At 30.0% G+C, this 24,885-nt stretch overlaps 3 protein-coding genes and 1 long non-coding RNA gene across 4 annotated transcripts; 1 reads left to right on the plus strand and 3 right to left on the minus strand.

Moving 5' to 3' along the window:
• Window positions 1-2,823: 2,823 nt before the first annotated feature.
• On the minus strand, window positions 2,824-5,070 carry LOC121203377 (UPF0481 protein At3g47200). Its single transcript, XM_041105112.1, has 2 exons — window positions 4,298-5,070; window positions 2,824-3,569 (listed from the first exon to the last, which is right to left on the minus strand). Exons 1-2 carry the CDS (start codon window positions 5,068-5,070, stop codon window positions 2,870-2,872), a joined length of 1,473 nt encoding a protein of 490 aa, XP_040961046.1. The 3' UTR covers window positions 2,824-2,869.
• On the plus strand, window positions 4,295-5,255 carry LOC121223518 (uncharacterized). The gene is made up of 2 exons (XR_005920824.1): window positions 4,295-4,433; window positions 4,565-5,255. It is a non-coding gene; the product is annotated as an uncharacterized lncRNA (long non-coding RNA).
• Window positions 5,256-8,982: 3,727 nt separating this feature from the next.
• LOC107925730 (UPF0481 protein At3g47200) lies at window positions 8,983-11,673 on the minus strand. Its single transcript, XM_016856453.2, has 2 exons — window positions 10,805-11,673; window positions 8,983-9,928 (listed from the first exon to the last, which is right to left on the minus strand). The coding sequence occupies exons 1-2, from the start codon at window positions 11,563-11,565 to the stop codon at window positions 9,199-9,201; spliced, it is 1,491 nt and encodes a 496-aa protein (XP_016711942.2). The 5' UTR covers window positions 11,566-11,673; the 3' UTR covers window positions 8,983-9,198.
• A 10,209-nt stretch (window positions 11,674-21,882) lies between these two features.
• LOC107925772 (UPF0481 protein At3g47200) lies at window positions 21,883-24,273 on the minus strand. Its single transcript, XM_041104456.1, has 3 exons — window positions 23,442-24,273; window positions 22,448-22,590; window positions 21,883-22,325 (listed from the first exon to the last, which is right to left on the minus strand). Exons 1-3 carry the CDS (start codon window positions 24,167-24,169, stop codon window positions 21,898-21,900), a joined length of 1,299 nt encoding a protein of 432 aa, XP_040960390.1. The 5' UTR covers window positions 24,170-24,273; the 3' UTR covers window positions 21,883-21,897.
• Window positions 24,274-24,885: the final 612 nt, after the last annotated feature.

Raw genomic sequence — 24,885 nt, forward strand, 5'->3', positions numbered from 1 at the left:
TAATGATAAAATTGTACTTTGCCCCCTAAAAATTATAAAATTTTAATTTAGTGCTTTAAAAAATTATAAAGATGTTAACTAATACAATGATGAAATTACGTTTTAATACTCATTTCAAAATTTACAACTTAATTTCGGCCCTTCAAATTTCTTTTTCGACTTCGCTCTTATTTCTACACTAATAAAAATTCTAATCTGTGTCAGTAGCACTGAACTAAATATTATGCATTGTGGTATATATATATATATATATATATAAAACTATTTCTTTTACCAACTTTAAACTTTAACTAAATTAAAGTAGAAAATAAAAAAAAATTAAAAAATTATTTAACAAATAAGCCGAAAAAAAGGGAAATATAAAACATCTAAAAGCTTAATGAACCCATTTTCTTTGTTTATTATAGATTTGTTGAATGATAAGTATTTTATTTATGAAGTTTATTGATAAGTATTTATGTAATTGATTAATATTTTTATTTTTAAAATTTATTGATAACTTATTGATGATTGTTTGATCAGTGGAAACTGCTCTGCCGGGAGCTCCGACGGTGCCGTCTCCTTCCTCCGTGGACGACATTTTCAGGCTGAGCGGTTCGAGGTGATTTTGTAGATTGTTTCTGGTTGAGTGAGTGACGTTGGATAGAAGGTGGCAAAATGGACAGAATGTATAAACATATGGAAATTTTTTTGGTGTAATATCAATTTTAGCCCTTAATATTTATATTCTTGTTAATTTTATTCTTATTCTTTTAGTTAATTAACTCTTTATCCTTTACAAGAGTCAAAACTGACTACCAATCTTTTAAAAAAGATTTAAATTAATGGTTTTTCAAAAATAATGACTAAAATATTAAAATTTTAAATATTATAACTCTTGTGGCAATTCACCGGTACAATTTTTTAAATATTTTTAAATTATTTATTGACATAAGAAAAGTGGTGTTATGTTAGCATAAAATGCACATAGATTGTCACACAAATATCATTAAAAAATTAATATTTTAGTCAACATTTCTATTAAGAAAACAATTTCACTCGTTTTGAAAAATTATTGAACTAGAATTTGGCTCGGACCAAGCTAATCTTAACATAAAATTAGGTTAAAATACTTGGAACTTGGAAGGTTCTTGTATTATGAGGATTGGATCAAATTAATCTCTCTATTTTTTAAATAGATCAATTTAGTCCTTATACTATTAAAAAAAATCAAATAAGTCTAAATTGAAATAGAGCTAACAATTAGTGTATAAAAAATGTCTTGATTCTTTTTTTTTTTTTGCAATTCAATTCCAAACAAAAAGTTTCATTTACAGAATCATAAAAATTTTAACAATATTAATTCTGTTAGATAGTATTTGTTATATTTATTCCAAATTGATCTTATTTTATTCTTTTTAATAATATAAAAATTAAATTGATCCATTTAATAGTAAATGGACTAATTTAATTAGATCTCTATAATATAAGGACCTCTCAAATATATTTCCCTTAAAATTATTTTTTTTTTGGAAATACAGACGTAATAATAATATGATGATAATTGTACTTTGCCAAGTTACCAAGTTTGGAATTTGATCTTACTTTTCTTTTTCTCTAGTAGGAACCACTCTCACGACTTTATCAAAGGATTACTTCCATTGGCACTACTTATTTTCAATGAGATAGGTTAATTTAGTTCGTTTTGTATCGATTTTAATCATATCGGTCGGTACATACTGTTTTAATAAAAAATTAAAACGCTTAATTTTTTTTTCGTATAAGGGCAACGGAAGAGGAGGCAGGCAGCGGCTTTAGTCCCCCTACGGTTGGAAAATTGTTTTTTTTACCCTTTAAGATGTATAAATTATAAATTATAATGGTAAAATTATACTTTATCCTCGAAAATAACAAAATTTTAATTTAATCTTTTAAAAATTATAAAAATATTAGTTAATACAATAGTAAAATTAAGTTTTAATTCAATATCAAAATTTACAACTTAATTTTGACCCTTTAAACTTCTTTTTCGACTCGCTCTTATTTCTACACTAATAAAAATTCTAATCCGTGTCAATTGTACCGACCTAAATATTATGCATTGTGGTATTAAAAAAATATAGAAAAATACTATTTATTTTACCAACTTTAAACATTAACTAAATTAAAGTAGAAAATAAAAAAAATTATTTAACAAATCAGCCGAAAAAAAGGGAAATATAAAATATCTAAAAGCTTAATGAACACAGTTGCGCGTATGCTTTTTCTTTTCTTTTAATTAACTTTAATTTTATTAGTATATGATGATTTTGTTGGTTTTTTTTACTTGTTTGTTTTAGATTTATTTATTTTAGATTCGGATGAATTTTATTTGTGGAGTTTATTGATGAGTATTTTTGTAATTGATTAATATTTTTATTTTTAAAATTTATAGATAATTAATTTGAAAGGAGATACAAAAACAGATTAATACTGATATGTATCAGTTTCTGTAGAAAGCAATGCATTCATCAGTATAGTACTAACTACCTTGGATAAAAAAATTTATTTAGTCCTTGAATTTGATAATTTTTCTCAACTTAACCCTTAAACTTTTTTTCTTATCTACATTAGTCCTTTAGCTTGACAACCTTTCTCAATTTCAGTGCATGTAATGATACGAGACTATAATATTGTGTCATGGGAAATCATACTTCAATAATTGTAATTATTACTTGAAAACAGTACAAGATTTTCGTTACAATATCTACATCTACTTATAACTCTCAACCATTACTTATTCTTTTTTAAAATTATCATTAAACACTAAAAATTAAATTAAATAGATGAATAGAAAATCCAGGAATTACAAAATTCTCATAGAGTTTACAAAAAGAATAGTAAACAACACTTACTTTGGATGATGTATGGTATAATCAGTCTGCAAAGAAGAAAGAAGAAGTGCAGCAATGACACCCACAAATGCGAAAAACGTCCAACGTGTCCTAAAACAATTATGATAAACTTTAGCTGGATATTTAGTCCACATATTCTCACGATGATTATGTATTTGCTGTTTAACATAACTGTAAATCATCGGACTAGGAGCCAAATCAGTGTTCATCTTATTGTAAAGCTTAACCACTTCTTCATCACTCAATCTATTGTATAGTATACCCGCGTCTCTCAGTTCCTTAACATTTTCGGCTTCACCGATCAATGAAACAAGGAAACCCATATATGAAGTGACGGTGAAATTGTTGTAGAAATCCGGACTGAATTCGTAAACTATTAAGTTCATGGTTGAACCATCGATGGTGATCGGCGGTAACCATAATTTTCCGAAGAAGAATATACTGTTGAAACTGATGTCGGTTAAACAACTTGTTTTGCTTGCTTTTAACCTTATCCCGGCTTTTTTAAGCTCTATTACGTTAGGAAAGGTGCGTGAATGGTACCGTTTTGTTCTTGTTTGGTGGCTGCGATTTATCAACATGAGAATTGGAGTCCAAAACCTAGAATACCGCCATGGATTTTCTTTTTTGAAAAGGAGTCTTACTCGAAGTAGATGCAATAAGTGAATTCGCTCTCCTTGCTGCGGCCACCATTCACTACAGCAAAATCTGTGTTAGTCGATGGTAGAATAGTTCAAGTTATCGGTTTATAAATTTTATTGATCCGATCAAATCATCTAATTTGATTAAATAAATTATTAAAAATTTTGGTTCAATTACCCGATTCAATTAGTTTTTTTTTTCAGTTCAACCTATTTGTATAGGTTCTCAAATCAATTGGTCTAATAATTTTATTCGGACTTATACCTCAGCTAATTTTTAATTCCATCTTATTCAAACAACATTAACTAAAATATAATTTATATTATTGTATTAATACAAAAATTTTACCATTTTTAAATATGTTAAACTATCAATTTTCCATTATAAAAAGTTGGATTCTAAATCATAATTTTTTCCTTAAAAAAACGTACACTCAACAGTAACAAGACAGGCAGGGGTGGTTTTGAAAATTGGAAAATTACATTTTAATATCTTAAAAAATTAAAAAATTATATTTTTATATATAGTAAAATTATACCTTTAGAATGAAAAAAAAATTGTTCAACCCTTTATGAAATCACATATGAAAAAGATTTAAGATTCAAATCATAGTTATTGGTGGAGTTAGTTGAACAGAGAATCAAGTAAGTTATTGGATTAGAATAAGAGATTAGACCAATAGAGTGATAAATCGATTTTTTTATATATTTTTAATATTTTTAAAATTTTATATAATTCAACCGAAATCAACTAATGATTCTGTTTTAAATTCCTTAAATTACCTGTCCTGCTGATGTGATTGTGACTCTTTCATGTCGGCTGGGGTGATAACAGTGTCGTCGATGAACCTTTTGATCGCATTCATGAACTTTTCGCCATTTTCGCTCGAGCTTGTAAGCAATTCAAGAACACGAAAAGGTAATTGGTTTTCCAACAAGAACAGATCCGAGTACTCAAATGTCAGCATTTCGTTATTAGTAATCCGTTTTTTCAGCGTAGAATTATAATCTTGGCCATAACGCATATAAACTGCTTGTAAAATTGCGCAGCCGTCAACGAAGAACATCCAAGCCAGGTCCTTGTCATCGTTGCTATACTTCTCCAATTCCTTTGGATCATAGCATTTCTTCAAGCCATCAATCTCTGTCTTTATGTTGTTGTACAAGATTTCGTTATTGACGCCAATGTTTTCAACGAAATGTGCTACTAATCTGAGCTTGAGCTTCTCGGATCCATGGAGGGTGGGATCACCGTTGTGGAGTGGGCCGATTGGGAACACTTTCGGCATGAAATACTTCCTGAAATCTTCGTCACGGCCAAGGGTTGCTGGGGTTCTTCGTATCAACGGTTTGGCATTGGGATCGAGTTGGTTGCCGTTGAAAGCTTCGTCCAATGACCGGAGATTCTCTAATTCGCCATTGCTGAGAGTGAAGTCCGTACCCGGTATTGGAATGATCGTGTCTAGGGGATTGGTGTTGGTGGCGATTGTTTGATCAGTGGAAACTGCTCCGCCAGGAACTCCGACGGCTCCGCCTCCTTCCTCTGTGGACGACATTTTCTGGTTGATCAGTTCGAAGTAATAAACAAGGTGATTTTGTAAACTGTTTTTGGCTGAGTGAGTGATGTTTTGGAAAAAGGCGGCAAATGGCTACGATAACGACAATGTTTCTATACCTTATATTATTGGGAAATACTTTTTGGTGTAATATCAGTTTTTAATATTTATATTTTTTAATTTAATTCTTATTCTTTTTAGTTAACTTTAGTCATCTGTGAGTTAAATTTGATTAATAATCTTTTAGAAAAAAGTTGAATTAATATTTTTTAATAAAAATAGTGACTAAAATATTAAATTTGTAAAAATGACAACTCACATGACAATCCATATATATATGTTTTTTTATTTTTAATTTTTAATTATTTGTTAACATGACATATAAAAAAAGTAGTATTATATTAGCATGAAATGCACGTGGTTTGCTGCACGAGTTGTAACACCAGCACCGTTAAAATTTTAATGTTTTAGTTAACATTTTTGTTAAAGAAAAGCAATTTGACTCTTTCTTAAAAAGTTAATGACTAAATTTAACTCTAATAATAATAATGAAGACCAATTTGACAGAAAAATGTAAATGTCGAGAACTAAATTTAATATTATATCTTTTTTTAAGTTGCACTTATATAAATATAATATAGATTCAAGTATACAAATATATGTATGGATTAATTTAGAAAGAATTAAACAAAATTCACGTATGATATAAGTATCTGTTGAGAGTGAGAACCACACATCACGATTGAGAATAATATTATAAAACCTAAATACTCAAAGGCTTAAAACTTTCTTCGCCTTAACCTTCTCTTAATAAGTTATTAAACTAACTAAATTAAACCTAATTTAAAATTAGGTTAAGGTACTTGGAAAGTCCTTGTGTTATGAGGATTTGATCAAATTAATCCCTCTATTATTAAATAGATCAATTTAGTCCTTATACTCTTTAAAAGAATCAAATAAATCTAAAGTGCAATAGAGTTAATATTTATAGTATAAAAAATGTCTTGATTTTTTTTTTGCAATTGCATTTTAATTCCAAACAAATAGTTTCATTTACAAAATCATAAAAACTTGAAAAATATTAACTTTATTAAACAATAAGTGTATATTTATTTCAAATTGGTCTTATTTGATTTTTTTTAATAGTATAGGGACTAAATTGATATATTTAATAGTAAATGAACTAATTTGATTATATCTCTATAATATAAGGACCTCTCAAACATATTCCCCTTAAAATTACTTTTTTTTTGGAAATACAGATAGAATAAACTAGACGTGGGATGGTTCATCTAATTCAACCTTTTAACATGATAATTTTACTTTCCCAAGTCACTAAGTATGGTATTTGATCTTACTTTTCTTTTTTCTCTGGTAGAAGTAGACCTGTCCATGGGCCGGGCAGCCTGGCCCGGCCCGACGGCCCGTCTGAAATATGGGAGGGTTCGGGTAAAAATAAAGGCTCGAAATATGGGCTTGGACAAAATAACGACGGGCTTCGGGCACCACTTTTTTCACTCAGGCCCAGGCCGGCCCGAATAAAATAAATATATTTTTTAATTTTAATTTTTTAATTTTAAAATACTTTTAAAATATTTTTTATTTTTTATTTTAAAACAATTTTTTAATGTTTATTAAAAAATAGGCCGGGCCGGGCCGGGCTCGGGCTTATGATATTTTTCCGGGCCGGGCTTGGGCAAAATTTCAGACCCATATTTCGGGCCGGGCCCGGGCCTAGGAAGGCGGGCCGAAATTTTTTCCGGGCCCGGCCCGAACCCTTCCCGGCCCGGCCCATGGACAGGTCTAGGTAGAAGCCATACTCTTGACTTTATCAAAGGATTTAGTTCCATTTGATGCTCCAACATACTATTTTCTTAATGTAGTTGATTTTGTATCGATTTCAATCATATCAGTCGTCATATATTATTTCAATAAGAAATCGAAACGATCAATTTTATTTTCAGCACAAGAGCAACGGGAAATGGGGCAGGCAGGGATCGGAAAATTGTTTTTTTTCACAAAACTTTAAATTATAGTTGTAAAATTATACTTTAACCCCTCGTAAATCACAAGATTTTAATTTAGTCCTTTAAAAATTTATAATGATATTAGCTAATACAATGATGAAATTTGATCTTAACTCTTATCAAAATTTATTACTTAATTTCAATCCCTCAAAATAAATTCTAACTTCGACCTTATTTTCGCATTAGTAAAAATTTTAATCTATATTAATTGCACTGATAAAAATATTGTGCATTAATGATATTAATATATATATATATAAATACTATTTCTTTGACCAACTTTAAAGTAGAAACTTTAATATTTCAAGTAGGGAAAAAAAATCAACATATAAGCCAATGAAAAGAAAAAGTGGAAACATAAAATCTCTAAAATCTTAATCAAAGACATTTAGGTGTCAGCTTTTATTAAACTTTAATCTTTTATTTGTGGATTTTTTTTTTGTTTAATTTATTGGTTGGTTTCTTTTGGAATTTGTTGGAGGATGAATTTTGTTTGTGAAGTTTATTGATGAATATTTATATAATTGATTAATATTTTTATATTTGAAATTTATTTAATTTCATTCAAGTTTTTAAATATTATAACATTTTGTCGATAATTTTGAAAGGATATATAAAAACAAGCCAGTAGTGATATGTATCAGTAGTTTTTGTAGAAAAACGATGCCCATCAATGCAATACTGACTACATTGGATAGAAAAAGACATTTAATCCTTGAATATAGCAACTTTCCTTAACTTAGTCCTTAAACTTTTATTTTATCTACATTAGTCTTTCAACTTGATAGGTTTTCTCTATTTTGATGCATGTGATGAGATAACACTGTGTCATGACATCATTTAAAAATTATATTCTTAATAAAAAAATAGGTGTTGACATGACAGAAATATCACAATAATGATAAAAAATGAGAAAAGTTGCCAAAATTCATGATTGATGTGGAATGTGGTGAAGCGAGCCTCCTAAAATGAATTTTATTTTTATTTAGGCCTATTTATAATTTATAAAAATTTAAATTAATAATGGTAAAATTGTACTTTACCCTAAAATGATAAAAATTGATTTAATCATTTAAAAATGATAAAGATTTAGACTATTAAAATGATGAAATTATATTTTTATTATTATAAAAATAATACACAACTTAATTTCGGCCTCTCCCAAAAACAATTTTGACTTCTCCCCTTAATGTGGACAAAAAATAGAAAAAGAGTGTAGAGATCGAGATGAAAAAATTGTGGATTAAATATTATCTTATTATTTTATTTAAATAAAATGTACCGTATACATCAAAAAGTCTAGTAATTGAATAATAAAAATGTGGTGTTTTTAAGTAAATATTGAATTTAAACCTTATGAATAGAGCAAACAAAACTAAAAAATTTTACAACAAAATTTAACTACTAAAAAATAAAGCTATTATATATAAATAGTTAAATTTACCAAAATTTAACTACTAAAAAATAAAGCTATTATATATAAAAATAAAGCTATTTTGACCCAAAAAAGTGAAATGGAAATGATTATTCCGTCTATTATTCGGTTTAACTTTGAGTGTCAATTACGCAATGCATTTAAGATGTTTGTTTTGGTGTAACTAAGGTAAAATAATTTTGATTCTATTTTTCATAGATGGAATAATGTAGATCGTAAAAAGTTATCAAATTTCTGTTTTCGGTGGGTTAAAGAGAAATGGGGTTGCTCTGCTTTGCTCTCTTTTCTTTTTGAAAAGTAAATGAGGAGCGGGAGAGATTCTGCAAAATCCTAATTAAGTCTTTCAGAAAATTTCAAAATTTGTCTTTAATTTTCTCAAAAGTTTTGATTAAGTCTCTTAAATTTTATTTTCAAAAAGAAATTCTCATTAACTATCAAAAATTAAATAGATTGAAATGAAACTCGAAAAATCTCATAAATAACAAGAGTTTACAAAAAGACAAGTAAACAACACTTAGGGTGGGTTTGGATGGCCGGTTGGTTGGGTGCGGTGCGTTTAGCTTACTTTTAGTCTCACGCCACAGTATCGCTATAGTATCTAATCTCACCGCCACCGCTGTTTTTACACTAACTACAGGTAAACACACCGCCTATTCAAACTTACCCTTACTTTGATTGATGTATGGTATAATAAGTCTGCAAAGCACAAAGATAAAGTGCAGCAATGGCAGCCACAAATGCCAAACACGTCGAAGGACTCCCAAAAAGAGTATTATAAGCTTGAGCTGCATAATTAATCCACATTTTCTTACAATGATTATGTATTTGCTGTTCAACATAACTGTAAATCATCGGACTAGGAACCAAATCAGTGTTCATCTTATTGAAAAGCTTAGCCACTTCTTCATCACTCCCCAGTTCGTTGTATAGTATGCTGGCGTGTCTCAGGGCTTTAACATCTTCGGCTTCATCGATCAATGAATCAAGGAAACACATATATGAAGTGACGGTGAAATCGTTGTTGAAATCCGGACACATTTCGTAAGCTATTAAGTTCATGAATTTAGGACCGGTTGAATCATCGACGATGACTGGCGGCAACCATAAATTTCCGACGAAGAACATACTGTTGAAACTGATGTCGGTCAAACAACTTGTTTTGCTTGCTTTTAACCTTATCCCGGCGTTTTTAAGCTCTTTTACGTTACAAATGGTGTGTGAATGGTGCCATTTTGTTCCTGTTTGGTTGCTGCGATTTATCAAGTACCTGAAAAATCGAGTGCAAAACCTAGAATGCCGCCACAGATTTTCTTTTTTTTCTCCATTGAAAAGGAGTCTTGCTCGTAGTAGATGCAATAAGTGAATTCGCTCTTCTTCTTGCTGCTCCCACCATTCACTAGAGCAAAATCTGTGTTAGTCGCGAGTGAAGCTATAACTTTTTTTTTTGAATTTGGAATTGTAAATTTTTATCATAACTAAAGTTTAAGTTAAAAGTATTCAAAATTGATAGTCGAACCATTCAAGTCATCGATTTATAAGTTTAATTGATCCGATCAATTCATCTAGTTTGATTAAATAAATTATTTAAAATTTTGATTCGATTATCTGATTCAATTATATTTTTTTCCCAGTTCAACTTGTTTGTATAGGTTTTCAAATTAACTGGTCTAATGATTTTATTTAGACTGATACCTCAATTAATTTTTAGTCCAATTCTATTGAAACAACATTGACTAAAATACAATTTTATTAATGTATTAATGCAAAAATTTTACCATTTTTAAAGATGTTAGACTATCAATTTTCCATTTTAAAAAGTTGGATGCTAAATCATAATTGTTTCCTGAAAAAGTGTACACTCAACAGGAACAAGACAGGCGGGGGTCGTTTTGAAAAATGGAAAAATACATTTTAAACTCTTAAAAAGTTATAAAATTATAATTTTATATAGTAAAATTACATTTTAAGAAAAAGAAAAATTGTTCAAACATTTTCAAAAATGAAGAAATCACACATGAAAAAAATTTAATAATCAAACTATACTTATCGGTCGAGTTGGTTGAACAGAAAATCGAACTAAAATAAGAGATTAGATCAATTGAATAGAGTGATGAATCGAAATTTTCTATATTTTTAATATTTTCAAAAATTTTATATAATTCAACCGAAATAAACTAATAAACCAGAAATGAGAGTGTAATCGATTCAATGACCCATCTAATAACATTTATAAACTCCACATAATGATTCTGTTTTAAATTCCTTAAATTACCTGTCCTGCTGGTGTGATTGTGGCTCTTTCATGTCGGCTGGGGTGATAACAGTGTCGTCGATGAACCTTTTGATCGCCTTCATGAACTTTTCGCCATTTTTGCTCGAGCTTGTAAGCAATTCAAGAACACGAAAAGGTAATTGGTTCTCCAACAAGAACAGATCCGAGTACACAAATGTCAGCAATTGGTTTTTAATAAACAATTCGTTCCGCGTAGGATTATAATCTTGGCCGTAACGCATATAAACTGCTTGTAAAATTGCGCAGCCGTCAACGAAGAACATCCAAGCCAGTTTCTGGTCATCGTTGCTATACTTCTCTAATTCCTTTGGATCATAGCATTTCTTCAATCCACCGATCTCTGTCTTCATGTTGTTGTACAAGGTTTCCTTATTGAAGCCAATGTTTTTGACAAAATGTGCTGCTAATTTGAGCTTGAGCTTCTCGGATCCATGGAGGGTGGGATCATCGTGGTGGAGTGGGCCGATTGAGACCACTCTCGGCTTGAAATACTTCCTGAAATCTTCGTGACGGCCAAGGATTGATGGGACTCTTTGAATCAATGGTTTGGCTTTGGGGTCGAGTTGGTTGCCGTCGAAAGCTTCGTCTAATGACCGGAGATTCTTTAATTCGCCACTGCTGAGAGTGAGGTCCGTACCCGGCAATGGAATGATCGTGTCTAGGGGATTGGTGTTGGTGGTGATTGCTTGATCAGTGGCAACTGCTCCGACGGCGAGGCCTCCTTTCTCCGTGGACGACATTTTCAGGCTGAGCGGTTCGAAGTAATTAACAAGGTGATTTTGTAAACTGTTTTTGGCTGAGTGAGTGATGCTGGAAAAAAGGTGCAAAATGGCTACGATGACGATAAATGTTTCTATACCTTATATTATGGAAAATACTAATGGTGTAATATCAAATTTATCCTTTAATATTTATATTTTTTTCAATTTGATTCTTATTATACGAGTCAAATTTAATTGACAATCTTTTAGAAAAGAGTCAAATTAATATTTTTTAACAAATATAGTGACCAAAATTTTAAATTTCTAAAAACGACAATCCACATGTACATATTTTTATATTTTTTATTAACGTAACATATAAGAAAAGTAATGTTATGTTAGCATCAAGTGCACATGAATTGCCATACATTTAAAATGTTAGCTTAAAATGTTAATTAGGCAACGCATTTAAGATGTGTAACAGAATTGTTCTTTTTTTTTAATTTAATCTTTTTTTCTAAATACAAAAAGTATTTTACTAAATTGATCCATTTAATGGTAAATGGACTAATTTGATTAGATCCCTATAATATAAGGACCTCTCAAATATATTTCCCATAAAATTACTTTTTTTTTTTTTGAAATAAAGACGGAATAAACTAGACTTATAGTTATATATATAATATTTTATAATACTAATGAGAATTGAACTTTGCCAAGGCATTAAGTTTGGAATTTGATCCTACTTTACTTTTTGTATAGTAGGAGCCACTCTCACGACTTTACCAAAGGATTTAGTTCCATTGGCTGCTCTTTTTAACACACTAAATTGTTTTTTAATGAGAGAGATTTGATATAAAAATACTATTTCTTTTACCAACTTTAAACTTTTAAGAAAATTAAAGTACAAACTTTAATATTTTAAGTAGAAAACAAAATTATTTAACAAATAAGCCAATAAAAAGAAAAAGTGGAAATATAAAATCTCTAAAAGCTTAATGGGTGTAGGCTTTTATTAAAATTTAAATTTTATTCTAATTTTTTAAAAAATAATGTTATGAATATTTTTTTAATTTGTTGAATAATAAATTTTAGTTAACGTTTTTTTAATATTTTTTATATATTAAATATTTTAAAAATCTATCGGTAATTTTGAAAAGATAAACAAAACCAAGCTGGTACTAATATGTATAAATTTTTGTAGTAAAATGGTGCATCTATTAGTGTAGTACTAACTACCTTGAATAAATTATATTTTTAATAAAAATTAGGTGTTGACATTTTAATGATCTATTTTTACCCGGCCCGCTAGAGAACCAAACCAAAAAATAAATAGGAAGAGTCCAAAATTAACAGTCTAATCTACAAATCAAAATAGCCCAAAAATTAACCTTAACGTAACAAGCCCAAAACAAAAAAAATAAACCCTAGCCCAAAAAGAAAAATGTTACAAACAACATTTTCAGAAACCCTAGTCACCCTAAGCCTTGCTGTCGCCGCATGCCACTTCTTCTGCATGCTCTGACATCTCTGACACCTGTAAAATGAGCAACACGCAACAGAAAGAAGAAGACAAATAGCAAAACGACAAAGAGTAGAAACTAATAAGAGTTGTTCAAATCGGCTATAAAAGCCTAAATTTGATGCTTATATTTTTTTGGACACATAAGAAATAGAAATAAAATACAAAAAAAAGAGCAAAGTTTGAAAGGTGATTATTATTTTTTTCTTCTCTGTTGTTTTATTTTATTTTCATTTCTATTTTTTTAAATATCATAGAATAAAATACAAATGCACTTTGTTCAAATATTACACTCGCCATTATTAAAAAAAAAAGGGAAAAAATCTCGAAATAAGGCAATGTCATAAATTGTATACAAAAAAAAAAGCATTAGTAAAATGTATATAAAATTTATTAACTTTCAATACTTATAATAAATTAAACACAAATATAATATACAAAGCCTTGATGCCTTGAATCATTTAGGGTTCTTCAACCAGCCTTTGATTTTTGTGGTTGGATGATCCTTGGCTGCCACAATTTGAAGGAAAAAATATATAGAAAAGCATTTCAAAACAAATACACACAACAAAACACTTCAGCATGTAAGAAATTTATATTATAAAGGTTTTGGTTTTTGGATTGTATCATTAAGAATAAAATTATTAGAGGTAAAAGACTGTTTCAGGTTAATTGTTAACTTTTTATGGTTAAATTGGATTGATTAGTTAAAATTTTTAGTTGAAAATATTTCAATAATAAAAAAGAAATCAATAAATCTACCGGTTCAACATAAGTACAGAATGTAAAAGGAGACCCTTCAAAATTTTAGAAAATTATCATTAAATCCTAATTTTAATTTTTAAAAAATCCTAATTAAGCCTCGGAGAAAATTTCAAAAGTTAACCATTAATTTTATCAAAAATTTTCATTAAAGCTCATAAATTTTATTTTTAAAAGAAAATTTCCATTAAAACACCAAAAATTAAATAGATTGAATCGAAAATCCAAGAGTTACAAAATTATCATAAATAACAAGAGTTTACAGAAAGACTAGTAAAGAATACTTACTTTTGTTGATGCATGGCATAATAAGTCTGCAAAGCACTAAGAGTAAGTGCAGCAATGGCACCCAAAAATGCCAAAAACGTCCAAGGACTCCTAAAATAAGTATGATAACCTTGAGCTGCATGATTAATCCACATATTCTTACAATGATTATGTATTTTCTCTTTAACCCCACTGTAAATCATCGGACTAGGAACCAAATCAGTGTTCATCTTATTGAAAAGCTTAGCCACTTCTTCATCACTCCCCAATCTATTGTACAGTATGCCGGCGTCTCTCAGGTCTTTAACATCTTCGGCTTCATCGATCAATAAATCAAGGAAACACATATAAGAAGTGACGGTGAAATCGTTGTCGAAATCCGGACACATTTCGTAAGCTATTAAGTTTATGGTTGAATCATCAACCGTGATCGGCGGTAACCGTCATTTTCCGGAGAAGAAGATATTGTTGAAACTGATGTCGGTTAAACAACTTGTTTCGCTTGCTTTTAACATTATCCCGGCCTTTTTAAGCTCTTTTACGGTACCAATGGTGCGTGAATGGTACCGTTTTGTTGTTGCTTCGTTGATAAATCTGCGTTCAATGAAACGCCACCACCATGGTTTTTCTTCTTCGACAAGGAGTCTTACTCGTAGTAGATGCAATAAGTGAATTCGCTCTCCTTCTTTGTGCTGCTCCCACAACCATTCACTACACCAAAATCTGTGTTAGTCGGAAGCCAAGTTATAATTTCTCTTTTCTGTTTTTTTCTTTTTGTTGTTGGATTTGGAATTGATAATTTTTATGAAGCTAAAATTAAGATTTTCAAAATAGATAATCCAACGGTTAAGTTATTGATTTATAAATCTCAATTTATTTGATTTAATTAAATAAATTATTAAAAATTTCAATTTGATAATAAAATCTTTTACCCTGTTCATATAAAGTTGGCTGATCTAATCACTTTCTCCAGATTGATGTCTCAATTCATTTTCAATTCAAATCGATTCAACCAATATCAGCTAAAATATAAATTTTATTATTGTATTAATGCAAAAATCTTATCATTTTTAAGATATTAAACTTTTCCATTTTGAACAGTTGGATTTGAAATCATAATTTTTCATTTCTAAAAACTGTACACTCAACAGGATAAATGCAAACAGACAGGCAGGGGTCGTTCCCAAGAAATGAAAATTTACATTTTAATCCTTTTAAAAATTACTAAATTATAATAAGCCCTTAAATTAAAAAATAATTATTTAATTATTTTTAAAAAAAGAAAATAAAATCATAAATTAATACATAAAAAATTAAATGATCAGACTATACATATTAATAAGGTTGGTTGGATGAAAAATCGAATAAAGTTGGAGTTAGACCAATTGAATTAAAGAATCGAATCAATTTCTTTTATATTTTTAATATTTTCAAAAAAATTATATAATTAATAACAAAAAAAAATGAGAGTCTAATAGATTCCATCACCCATCTAGTTATAAAATCCTTTTAACATTTATAAACTCCACAAAAATGATTCTTTATTTAATTCCCTAAATTACCTGTCCTCGCCTGGGTTGATAACACTGTCGTCGATGAACCTTTTGATTGAATCCATGAACTTTTTGCCATCCCCCGAGCTTGTAAGCATTTCAAGAACACGAAAAGGTATTTGGTTTTCCAACAAGAACAGATCCGAGTACACAAATCTCAGCAAATCGTTTTTAATAAACAATTTACCATCATCATCATCATCATCGTAACGCATGTAAACTGCTTGTAAAATTGCGCAGCCGTCAACGAAGAACATCCAAGCCAGTTCCTTGTTATCTTCGCTATAATTCTCTAATTCCTGTGGATCATAGCATTTCCTCAAGCCATCCATCTCTTTCTTAATGTTGCTGTACAAGGATTCCCATCGACGCCAACTTTTTTGACGAAATGTGCTGCTAATTTGAGCTTGAGCTCCTTGGATTCAATGAGGGTGAGATCATCGTGGTGGAGTGGGCCGATTGAGATCACTTTCGGCATGAAATACTTCTTGAAATCTTCGTTACGACGAAGGGCTGATGGGACTTTTCGTATTAATGGTTTGGCAGTGAAGTTGGGTTGGCCGGCGTAGAAAGCTTCGTATAATGACCGGAGATTCGCTACTTCGCCATCGCTGAGAGGGTCCGTGAACCGCATATCAATTCTCACGTAATCGTTGTTGGTGTTGTTGTCGATGATTGTTTGATCAGTGGAAACTGCTCCGACGGCGCCACCTCCTTCCTCCGTGGACGACATTTTCAGGCTGACCGGCTCGAAGTAATTAACAAGGTGATTTTGAAAACTAGTTTTGGCTGGTTGAGTGATGTTGGAAAAAAGGTGGCAACATGGCTACGATGATGACAAATGTTTCTATAGCTTACATACAGAGGCGAATCTAGGGAAATGTAAAATTGTTATTTAGGACCTTAATTTTTTTTTAAATTTTAAATTAGTAAAGATAAAATTAAAATTATAAAAATTTAATTTAATCCTTTAAAAATTATAAAGATATAGACTACAAAAAATTAAAATTTCATTCGGTCCATCCTAAAAAATTATTCTAGCTTCGCCGCTGCTTACATAATAAACATATGGAAAATACTTTTGGTGTAATTCAAATTTATCCCTTATAGTCAATTTAATTTTCATTTTTTTCAATTTAATTTTCTATCTTTTGGAAGAGTCGAATTTAACTATCAATTTAAATTTATGTTTTTTTAACGAAAATAGTGACTAAAATATTAAAATGTTAAACATGACAACTCAAACGGCAATCCACATCTATATTTTTATATTTATTTCTTATTTTTAAATTATTTATTGACTTGACATATAATAAAAGTATTGTTATGTTAGCATGAAATACACATGGATTGTCACACTAGTAGTGACACCAATATCGTTAAAAAATTAATATTTCAGTTAGCATATCTGTTAAAGAAAAGTAAATTGACTCTTTTTTGAAAGGTTAATGGTTAAATTTAGCTCAAATGAAAAAAATAAAGGCCAATTTGATAAAAAAAGGTAAATGTCAAAAGTTAAGTTTATCATTTATACAAGTATTAATATATGTTTGGATTAATCTACAAAGAACCAAACAAACTCTACACGTGATATACAAATGTGACGAGAGTGAAATCTACACATCACAATTGAGAATAATATTATAGAAATACTCAAAAACCTAAAACCTTCCCCTTAACCAAGAAGCTAAGACGCTATGGATAATTTTATATCTACAACACTTCATGAATTTCATATGCTTAATAATATATAGTTCTTTAAATATATTCGATTTTTATTTTATTATTTATATTATTTTGACTCAGTATTTAAATTATCATTATGTTACATGATTTATTTCAAATATTTCATATATTTTTATAACGAAATTTGAATTAAAAATATTAATTTTATTATTAAATTATAATTTGATATATTTTGAGATAATGCAATTTTAAGTATTTCAATTTATTTAATCATTATTTTTAAACTCGTTTTTTGTTTTGTTAGTATTGCATAATTTTAACGTGTATATATATATATATATACATCTAAAGTTCTACTTATTTTTAAGGCATGTCAAATATTTGACAACTTTATTAAAGTATGCATTTGAATATTATATATATAAAGGGACGAAGTTGGAAATTTTTCGGGTTGAAATTAAATTGTATACTTTTATGATAGTAAAAATATAATTTCACCATTTTAATTGCTTATATCTTTATAAATTTTAAAATATTAAATCAAATTTAAAATATTGCTTAGGCCCTTATGTGACTCGCCTCACACGACATTTCGACCTCCTCAACATTCTAGAGCAGTTCTTCTCCTTCATATTGGTTGGACAGATGGCTCCGAAGGATTATCTATAATAGTCAAATGCGGATGATTGAGCGATAACATGGAGTAGGTCCTCATCAATACCGACTATCTCATTCTAACCCTCAGGATGAACATGAAGACTTCTATAATGATGCCCCTTTCCGCTATGAGTATCCACCTCATCATTCACCTCCGAGTCACCCTACTCATACCCTTGTTGTTACACTAGCGGACCTCTACGAACAGTTCACCCATTTTGAGCAACATTGTTTTGAGCGATTTGACAGTATTGATGCTACTTTGCAGCAGATCTATCAACATCTCCACATTTCTTCTACTACACCTGCGCCTCATGATCCCGACGCATCTCACAATGACTATTGTTGATATGTTTTGATTTATATGCTTTCTTTTTTTTATTTTTATTTTTAGTTGTTTTGTTTTTATTTTGTAGGCTTCTTCAATTTATTTTCTTTTGAACTATAATTTTATTCTGATGGTTGTTTTTTATTTGAGTTTGTAACCTCTTGATCTTCTTCCTTATTTGTGTTATTTTCTTATTAGTTTGCTCAGAACCATGCACTACATTTACATTTGCCTACAATTTTGGTATTCATTATTTTGGCGATTTCATCCATATTCAGGGCAGTTTCAATTTTCTCCCTCTCTTATGATATTCTGCTTATTCTGTACTTATATCTTTTTGTACATTGAGGACAATGTACATCTTAAGTGTGGGGAGGTTGTTTATATAATTGCGATTTCATCCATTAGAGTGAATTGTTTTCGATTTGGGATTTTTATTGATGTTGTTTTGGATTAATTTGTAGATATTTGTGCATTGGTTGATTTAAACTTTAAGACATGAGAGAGTCAAACATGATAAGTTGTTTTTCAGAAATAAATATTTTAGATTGTTTTCCTTGATTTAGGTATTATCTTGAAGTTTTAAATTTGCAAGTTTGACATCTAAATCATGATTTTTTTGTGAGGGTTTGAGCCTATAGAGCATACATTTTTCATGCTCATTTTATCATTGGTTATGAATGCGTCAACTTGATTTGTTATTCTAGAACTTGCTTCGATTATGCATGTCGAGACCACACCATTGATTTGATATATTGAGATGATAGAGGCACTTAGGTTTTAACCCAATTAACCTATAAAAAGCTTACCTATTGAATTAACCCTTAGTGAACCCCGTTGAGCCTAACACATTTTTTTTCTTGATTAACCCGTGACCCATTTTTTTTTGTAACTCTTTCTCGTTTTATTGACTTCTTTTTTGTCAAGATTTGATTTGGTTAGTTACCTAACTATATTCCTTTATTTGAATTGCTGAATTTTATCATATTCTAAAAAAAAAGACAAAATAAATAAATAATGTGATTGAGCTAGAATAATTTGTTTCATTTAGTGTTGAAAAGCTCGTTTTTGTTTTTGATTATTCTTGATTGATGTTTTTTCTTTTAATTCAGCATTTGATTGTTTTTCTAGTTTGGTACTTATCAACTCGATCTTGATTATAACAAACTTTTTTGACATTTTTTCACACCTTTAACCTAATCACCATTACAACCTCTTAAAGACCTCTTGATTGGTGTTTCATATCATTTTATAGTGGTGGAGATTTGATTTTCAAGCAAGCCTATGGTAATGACATTTCTTGTTCGACGATTGAGTGCAAATTTTTTGAACCTTAAACACTTTGAGTGCTTTGAGTGAATCTTTAGTGAGGATGTCAATATTTGTTGATTTTGAATTAAAGATTATTATTTAAATAAGGGGAGGCACCTATGTTTTCTCACTTTAAAAATTTCGGCTTGGATTGTTTGGATCTTTAGTGTCCTTTTAGTTGAATTGTCAATGCATGATTGTTTGCGAATTATTTTGAAGGAGTATTGATGAGAATTACAAATTGAGAAATGTTAACTTTAATGTGATGATTTTTCTTGAGGATAAGCACACACTTAAGTGTGGGGTATTTGATAAGTGATAGAAGTAACATGTTTTAATCTAGTTCTTAATACATTTTTGGATGATTATTTATGTAAATTCATGAATTTTATGCTCCTAATCCTTTAAATTCATGTTTCTATACTTAGGAGAGCATTCGGGAGAAAAATAAGAGAAAAACAAGCGAAAATCGAACAAATAGAGCAAATTTCAGGAGCCATATGGCCTTGTGCTAGATCATGTTGATTTCACGATTCACATCCCAAACACACGTAAAACACAATTTTTAGGCTTTTTGGGCATTCTAAACCCTATAAATACCAAATAGAGGAAGAGAATAGGGGGTGATCAAAGAGTATTGAAGAAAACAACTTGGAGAATACCATTAAAGCCAACTTAGGAGCAGATTTCTATCAAGATTGAAGACCTTTTAATTTCTTTGAAGTTTTTATGAGTTTTTTTAATTATTTCTTGTGGTTATACTGTCTTTGAGATATTTTTATCTACAATTATGAACTAATTCTCTAGATACCTAGGGGAGATGAACCCTATGATGAATTCTATTATTTGATTTATGATTTACACAATAAATACTTGAATCTTGTTTTCAATTATGTGTACTTATCTCTTATTTTAATATATCTTGAATATTAATTAATGTTTAATGTGCTTAAATCAGAGGACGAAAAGTTCCTGTTTAAGAGTAGACCTAGTTTAATTGAGTGGAGTTGCATGCAATCCTAAAAATAGGACGACATAAATCTACCGGATTAGAGCCAAATCTAATAGGGGAATTCATATATCGAGTTAATGCGATAATAGAGGTTTTAATTAGACTCATCTAATTTGACAGTATCATGCCTAGGAAAGCTTTGTATTAAACGAGAATTTGCAGATTGGAAATTGGACGGATTACCAGTGTTCGTAGAAACAGAGTCGTTTGACGTAGCCATGAAGTCGCGCAGCACAAGCAGGTCACCAGATCGTAGGCGACTGATACCATGTAAGCATATGTACTTTTGGAGGGTAACTACTGAACTGCTACTAACAACTTTTTAACAGAAAGTTTAACAACTTAACCACCTAACAGATTGCATTTACCTATGCTCTAACATTGTGTATTGTAATTATTATTTCATAATGGTATAAGATTTTGGTTAAAATGCCTAGAATTACTTATAATCCCCAACTATTAAATAAGAGGATAAAGACACTTTAACAAGCTCGAATTTACTAAAACTCAGTATAACAATGGTTAAATGAATTTTAAGCACACATATTACTCCTATGATGTAAGTATTTAGGATAAATCACCCTCCGTGGTTAAACAAATGGACCCAGGCTATAAATTGTATATAAAAAAATTAAAAAGCATTAGTAAAATGTATATAAAATTTATTAACTTTCAATATTTATAATAAATTAAACACAAATATAATATACAAAGCCTTGATGCCTTGAATCCTTTAGGGCTCTTCAACCAGCCTTTAATTTTTGTGTTTGGATGATCCTTGGCTGCCACAAATTGAAGAAAAAAAAATAGAAAAGCATTTCAAAACAAATACACACAACAAAACACTTCAGAATGTAAGAAATTTAAATTATAAAGGTTTTGGTTTTTGGATTTTATCATTAAGAATAAAATTATTGGAGGTAAAAGATTGTTAACTGTTTATAGTAAAATTAGATTGATTAGTTAAAATTTTTAATTCATGCATTTAGTTGAAAATATTTAAAAAATAAAATAGAAATCAATAAATCTTTCAAAATTTTGACATTTGTACTTAGAAATCTTAATTTTTAAAAAAATCCTAGTTAAGCCTTGTTGAAAATTTCAAAAGTTAACCATTAATTTTATCATAAATTTTGATTAAAGCTCTTAAATTTTATTTTTAAAAGAAAATTTTCATTAAAACACTAAAAATTAAATAGATTGTATCGAAAATCCAGGAGTTACAAAATTATCATAAATAACAAGAGTTTACAAAAAGAATAGTAAAGAACACTTACTTTTGTTGATGCATGGCATAATAAGTCTGCAAAGCACTAAGAGTAAGTGCAGCAATGGCACCCAAAAATGCCAAAAACGTCCAAGGACTCCTAAAATAAGTATGATAACCTTGAGCTGCATGATTAATCCACATATTCTTACAATGATTATGTATTTTCTCTTTAACCCCACTGTAAATCATCGGACTAGGAACCAAATCAGTGTTCATCTTATTGAAAAGCTTAGCCACCTCTTCATCACTCCCCAATCTATTGTACAGTATGCCGGCGTCTCTCAGGTCTTTAACATCTTCGGCTTCATCGATCAATAAATCAAGGAAACACATATAAGAAGTGACGGTGAAATCGTTGTCGAAATCCGGACACATTTCGTAAGCTATTAAGTTTATGGTTGAATCATCAACCGTGATCGGCGGTAACCGTCATTTTCCGGAGAAGAAGATATGGTTGAAACTGATGTCGGTTAAACAACTTGTTTCGCTTGCTTTTAACATTATCCCGGCCTTTTTAAGCTCTTTTACGGTACCAATGGTGCGTGAATGGTACCGTTTGTTGTTGCTTCGTTGATAAATCTGCGTTCAATGAAACGCCACCACCATGGTTTTTCTTCTTCGACAAGGAGTCTTACTCGTAGTAGATGCAATAAGTGAATTCGCTCTCCTTCTTTGTGCTGCTCCCACAACCATTCACTACACCAAAATCTGTGTTAGTCGGAAGCCAAGTTATAATTTCTCTTTTCTGTTTTTTTCTTTTTGTTGTTGGATTTGGAATTGATAATTTTTATGAAGCTAAAATTAAGATTTTCAAAATAGATAATCCAACGGTTAAGTTATTGATTTATAAATCTCAATTTATTTGATTTAATTAAATAAATTATTAAAAATTTCAATTTGATAATAAAATCTTTTACCCTGTTCATATAATTTTTTAAGTTAGCTGATTTAATGACTTTCTCCGGATTGGTGTCTCAATTAATTCTTAATCCAAATTAATTCAACCAATATCAACTAAAATACAATTTTTATTATTGCATTAATGCAAAAATCTTACCATTTTTAAGATATTAAACTTTTCCATTTTGAAAAGTTGGACTTGAAATCATAATTTTTCATTTCTAAAAACTGTGCACTCAACAAGATAAATGCAAACACACAGGCAGAGGTCGTTCCCAAAAAATGAAAATTTACGTTTTAATCCTTTTAAAATTTATAAAGTTATAATAAGTCCTCAAATTAAAAAAATAATTTTTTAATTTTTTTAAAAAAATAAAATCATAAATTAATAGATGAAAAAAATTAAAGGATAGACTATACTTGCTAGTTAGATTGGTTAGATAAAAAATCGAATAAAGTTAGAGTTAGACTAATTAAATAAAAAAATCGAATCAATTTTATTTTATATTTTTAATATTTTCAAAAAATTATATAATTAATAATCAGAAATGAGAGTCTAATAGATTCCATCACCCATCTAGTTATAAAAACCTTTTAGCATTTATAAACTCCACAATAATGATTCTTTATTTGATTCCCTAAATTACCTGTCCTCGCCTGGGTTGATAACAGTGTCGTCGATGAACCTTTTGATTAAATCCATGAACTTTTCGCCATTTTTGCTCGAGCTTGTAAGCAATTCAAGAACACGAAAAGGTAATTGGTTTTCCAACAAGAACAGATCCGAGTACACAAATCTCAGCAAATCGTTTTTAATAAACAATTTACCATCATCATCATCATCATCGTAACGCATGTAAACTGCTTGTAAAATTGCGCAGCCGTCAACGAAGAACATCCAAGCCAGTTCCTTGTTATCTTCGCTATAATTCTCTAATTCCTGTGGATCATAGCATTTCCTCAAGCCATCCATCTCTTTCTTAATGTTGCTGTACAAGGATTCCCCATCGACGCCAACTTTTTTGACGAAATGTGCTGCTAATTTGAGCTTGAGCTCCTTGGATTCAATGAGGGTGAGATCATCGTGGTGGAGTGGGCCGATTGAGATCACTTTCGGCATGAAATACTTCTTGAAATCTTCGTTACGACGAAGGGCTGATGGGACTTTTCGTATTAATGGTTTGGCAGTGAAGTTGGGTTGGCCGGCGTAGAAAGCTTCGTATAATGACCGGAGATTCGCTACTTCGCCATCGCTGAGAGGGTCCGTGAACCGCATATCAATTCTCACGTAATCGTTGTTGGTGTTGTTGTCGATGATTGTTTGATCAGTGGAAACTGCTCCGACGGCGCCACCTCCTTCCTCCGTGGACGACATTTTCAGGCTGACCGGCTCGAAGTAATTAACAAGGTGATTTTGAAAACTAGTTTTGGCTGGTTGAGTGATGTTGGAAAAAAGGTGGCAAAATAACTTTTTGAATATTCACTCTGTTAAACAGAAATAGTATAAGACTAAATTGATCCATATATATTTTATTAATAGAAATGACAACTGTACTTTGCCAAGTTTCTAAGTTTGGTATTTGTTCTTACTTTCATGACTTTTATTTACTTTGCCAAGTTACTAAGTTTGGTATTTGATCTCATGACTTTACCATTTGTCACTCCAACTTAACTTTTTTTTTTTAATGAAGATTCCAGTATACATTGTTTCAATAATAAATCGAAACAATCAAATTTATTTTTTGCACTACGGTGGCGGGAGGTGGCAAGCAGGGGCCTTGGCCCTCCTAAATGTATAAGATTATAAATTTCAAAGGTAAGATTGTAATTTGGCCCCCAAAAATCATAAGGCTTTAATTTAGTTCTTTAAAAAATTATAATGGTATTAGCTAATACAATGATGAAATTGTGTTTTAACCCTTATCGAAATTTATAATTTAATTTTGGTCCCTCAAAAATTTGTTTTGGCTTCGTCCTTATTTCCGCACTGGTAATAATTTTAATCTATATCAACTGCAAAGACCAGTACTATAACAGTCTGATTTTCAATGGTATCGGAAAAGATGGTTTTGAAACCTCATTTTCATTGTC

The sequence above is a fragment of the Gossypium hirsutum genome, chromosome D11, assembly GCF_007990345.1.
Source record: "Gossypium hirsutum isolate 1008001.06 chromosome D11, Gossypium_hirsutum_v2.1, whole genome shotgun sequence".
Lineage (NCBI taxonomy): Eukaryota > Viridiplantae > Streptophyta > Magnoliopsida > Malvales > Malvaceae > Gossypium > Gossypium hirsutum.

Excerpts from the sequence above, each read along its gene's own strand:
- LOC121203377 (XM_041105112.1), bottom strand. The coding sequence starts at position 5,070 with ATGTCGTCCACAGAGGAAGGAGGCGGAGCCGTCGGAGTTCCTGGCGGA. Across the intron at positions 3,570-4,297 it reads CAATCACATCAGCAGGACAG|TGAATGGTGGCCGCAGCAAG; the intron begins GTAATTTAAGGA and ends ATTTTGCTGTAG.
- LOC107925730 (XM_016856453.2), bottom strand. The coding sequence starts at position 11,565 with ATGTCGTCCACGGAGAAAGGAGGCCTCGCCGTCGGAGCAGTTGCCACT. Across the intron at positions 9,929-10,804 it reads CAATCACACCAGCAGGACAG|TGAATGGTGGGAGCAGCAAG; the intron begins GTAATTTAAGGA and ends ATTTTGCTCTAG.
- LOC107925772 (XM_041104456.1), bottom strand. The coding sequence starts at position 24,169 with ATGTCGTCCACGGAGGAAGGAGGTGGCGCCGTCGGAGCAGTTTCCACT. Across the intron at positions 22,591-23,441 it reads ATCAACCCAGGCGAGGACAG|TGAATGGTTGTGGGAGCAGC; the intron begins GTAATTTAGGGA and ends ATTTTGGTGTAG. Across the intron at positions 22,326-22,447 it reads CAACGAAGCAACAACAAACG|GACGGTTACCGCCGATCACG; the intron begins GTACCATTCACG and ends TCTCCGGAAAAT.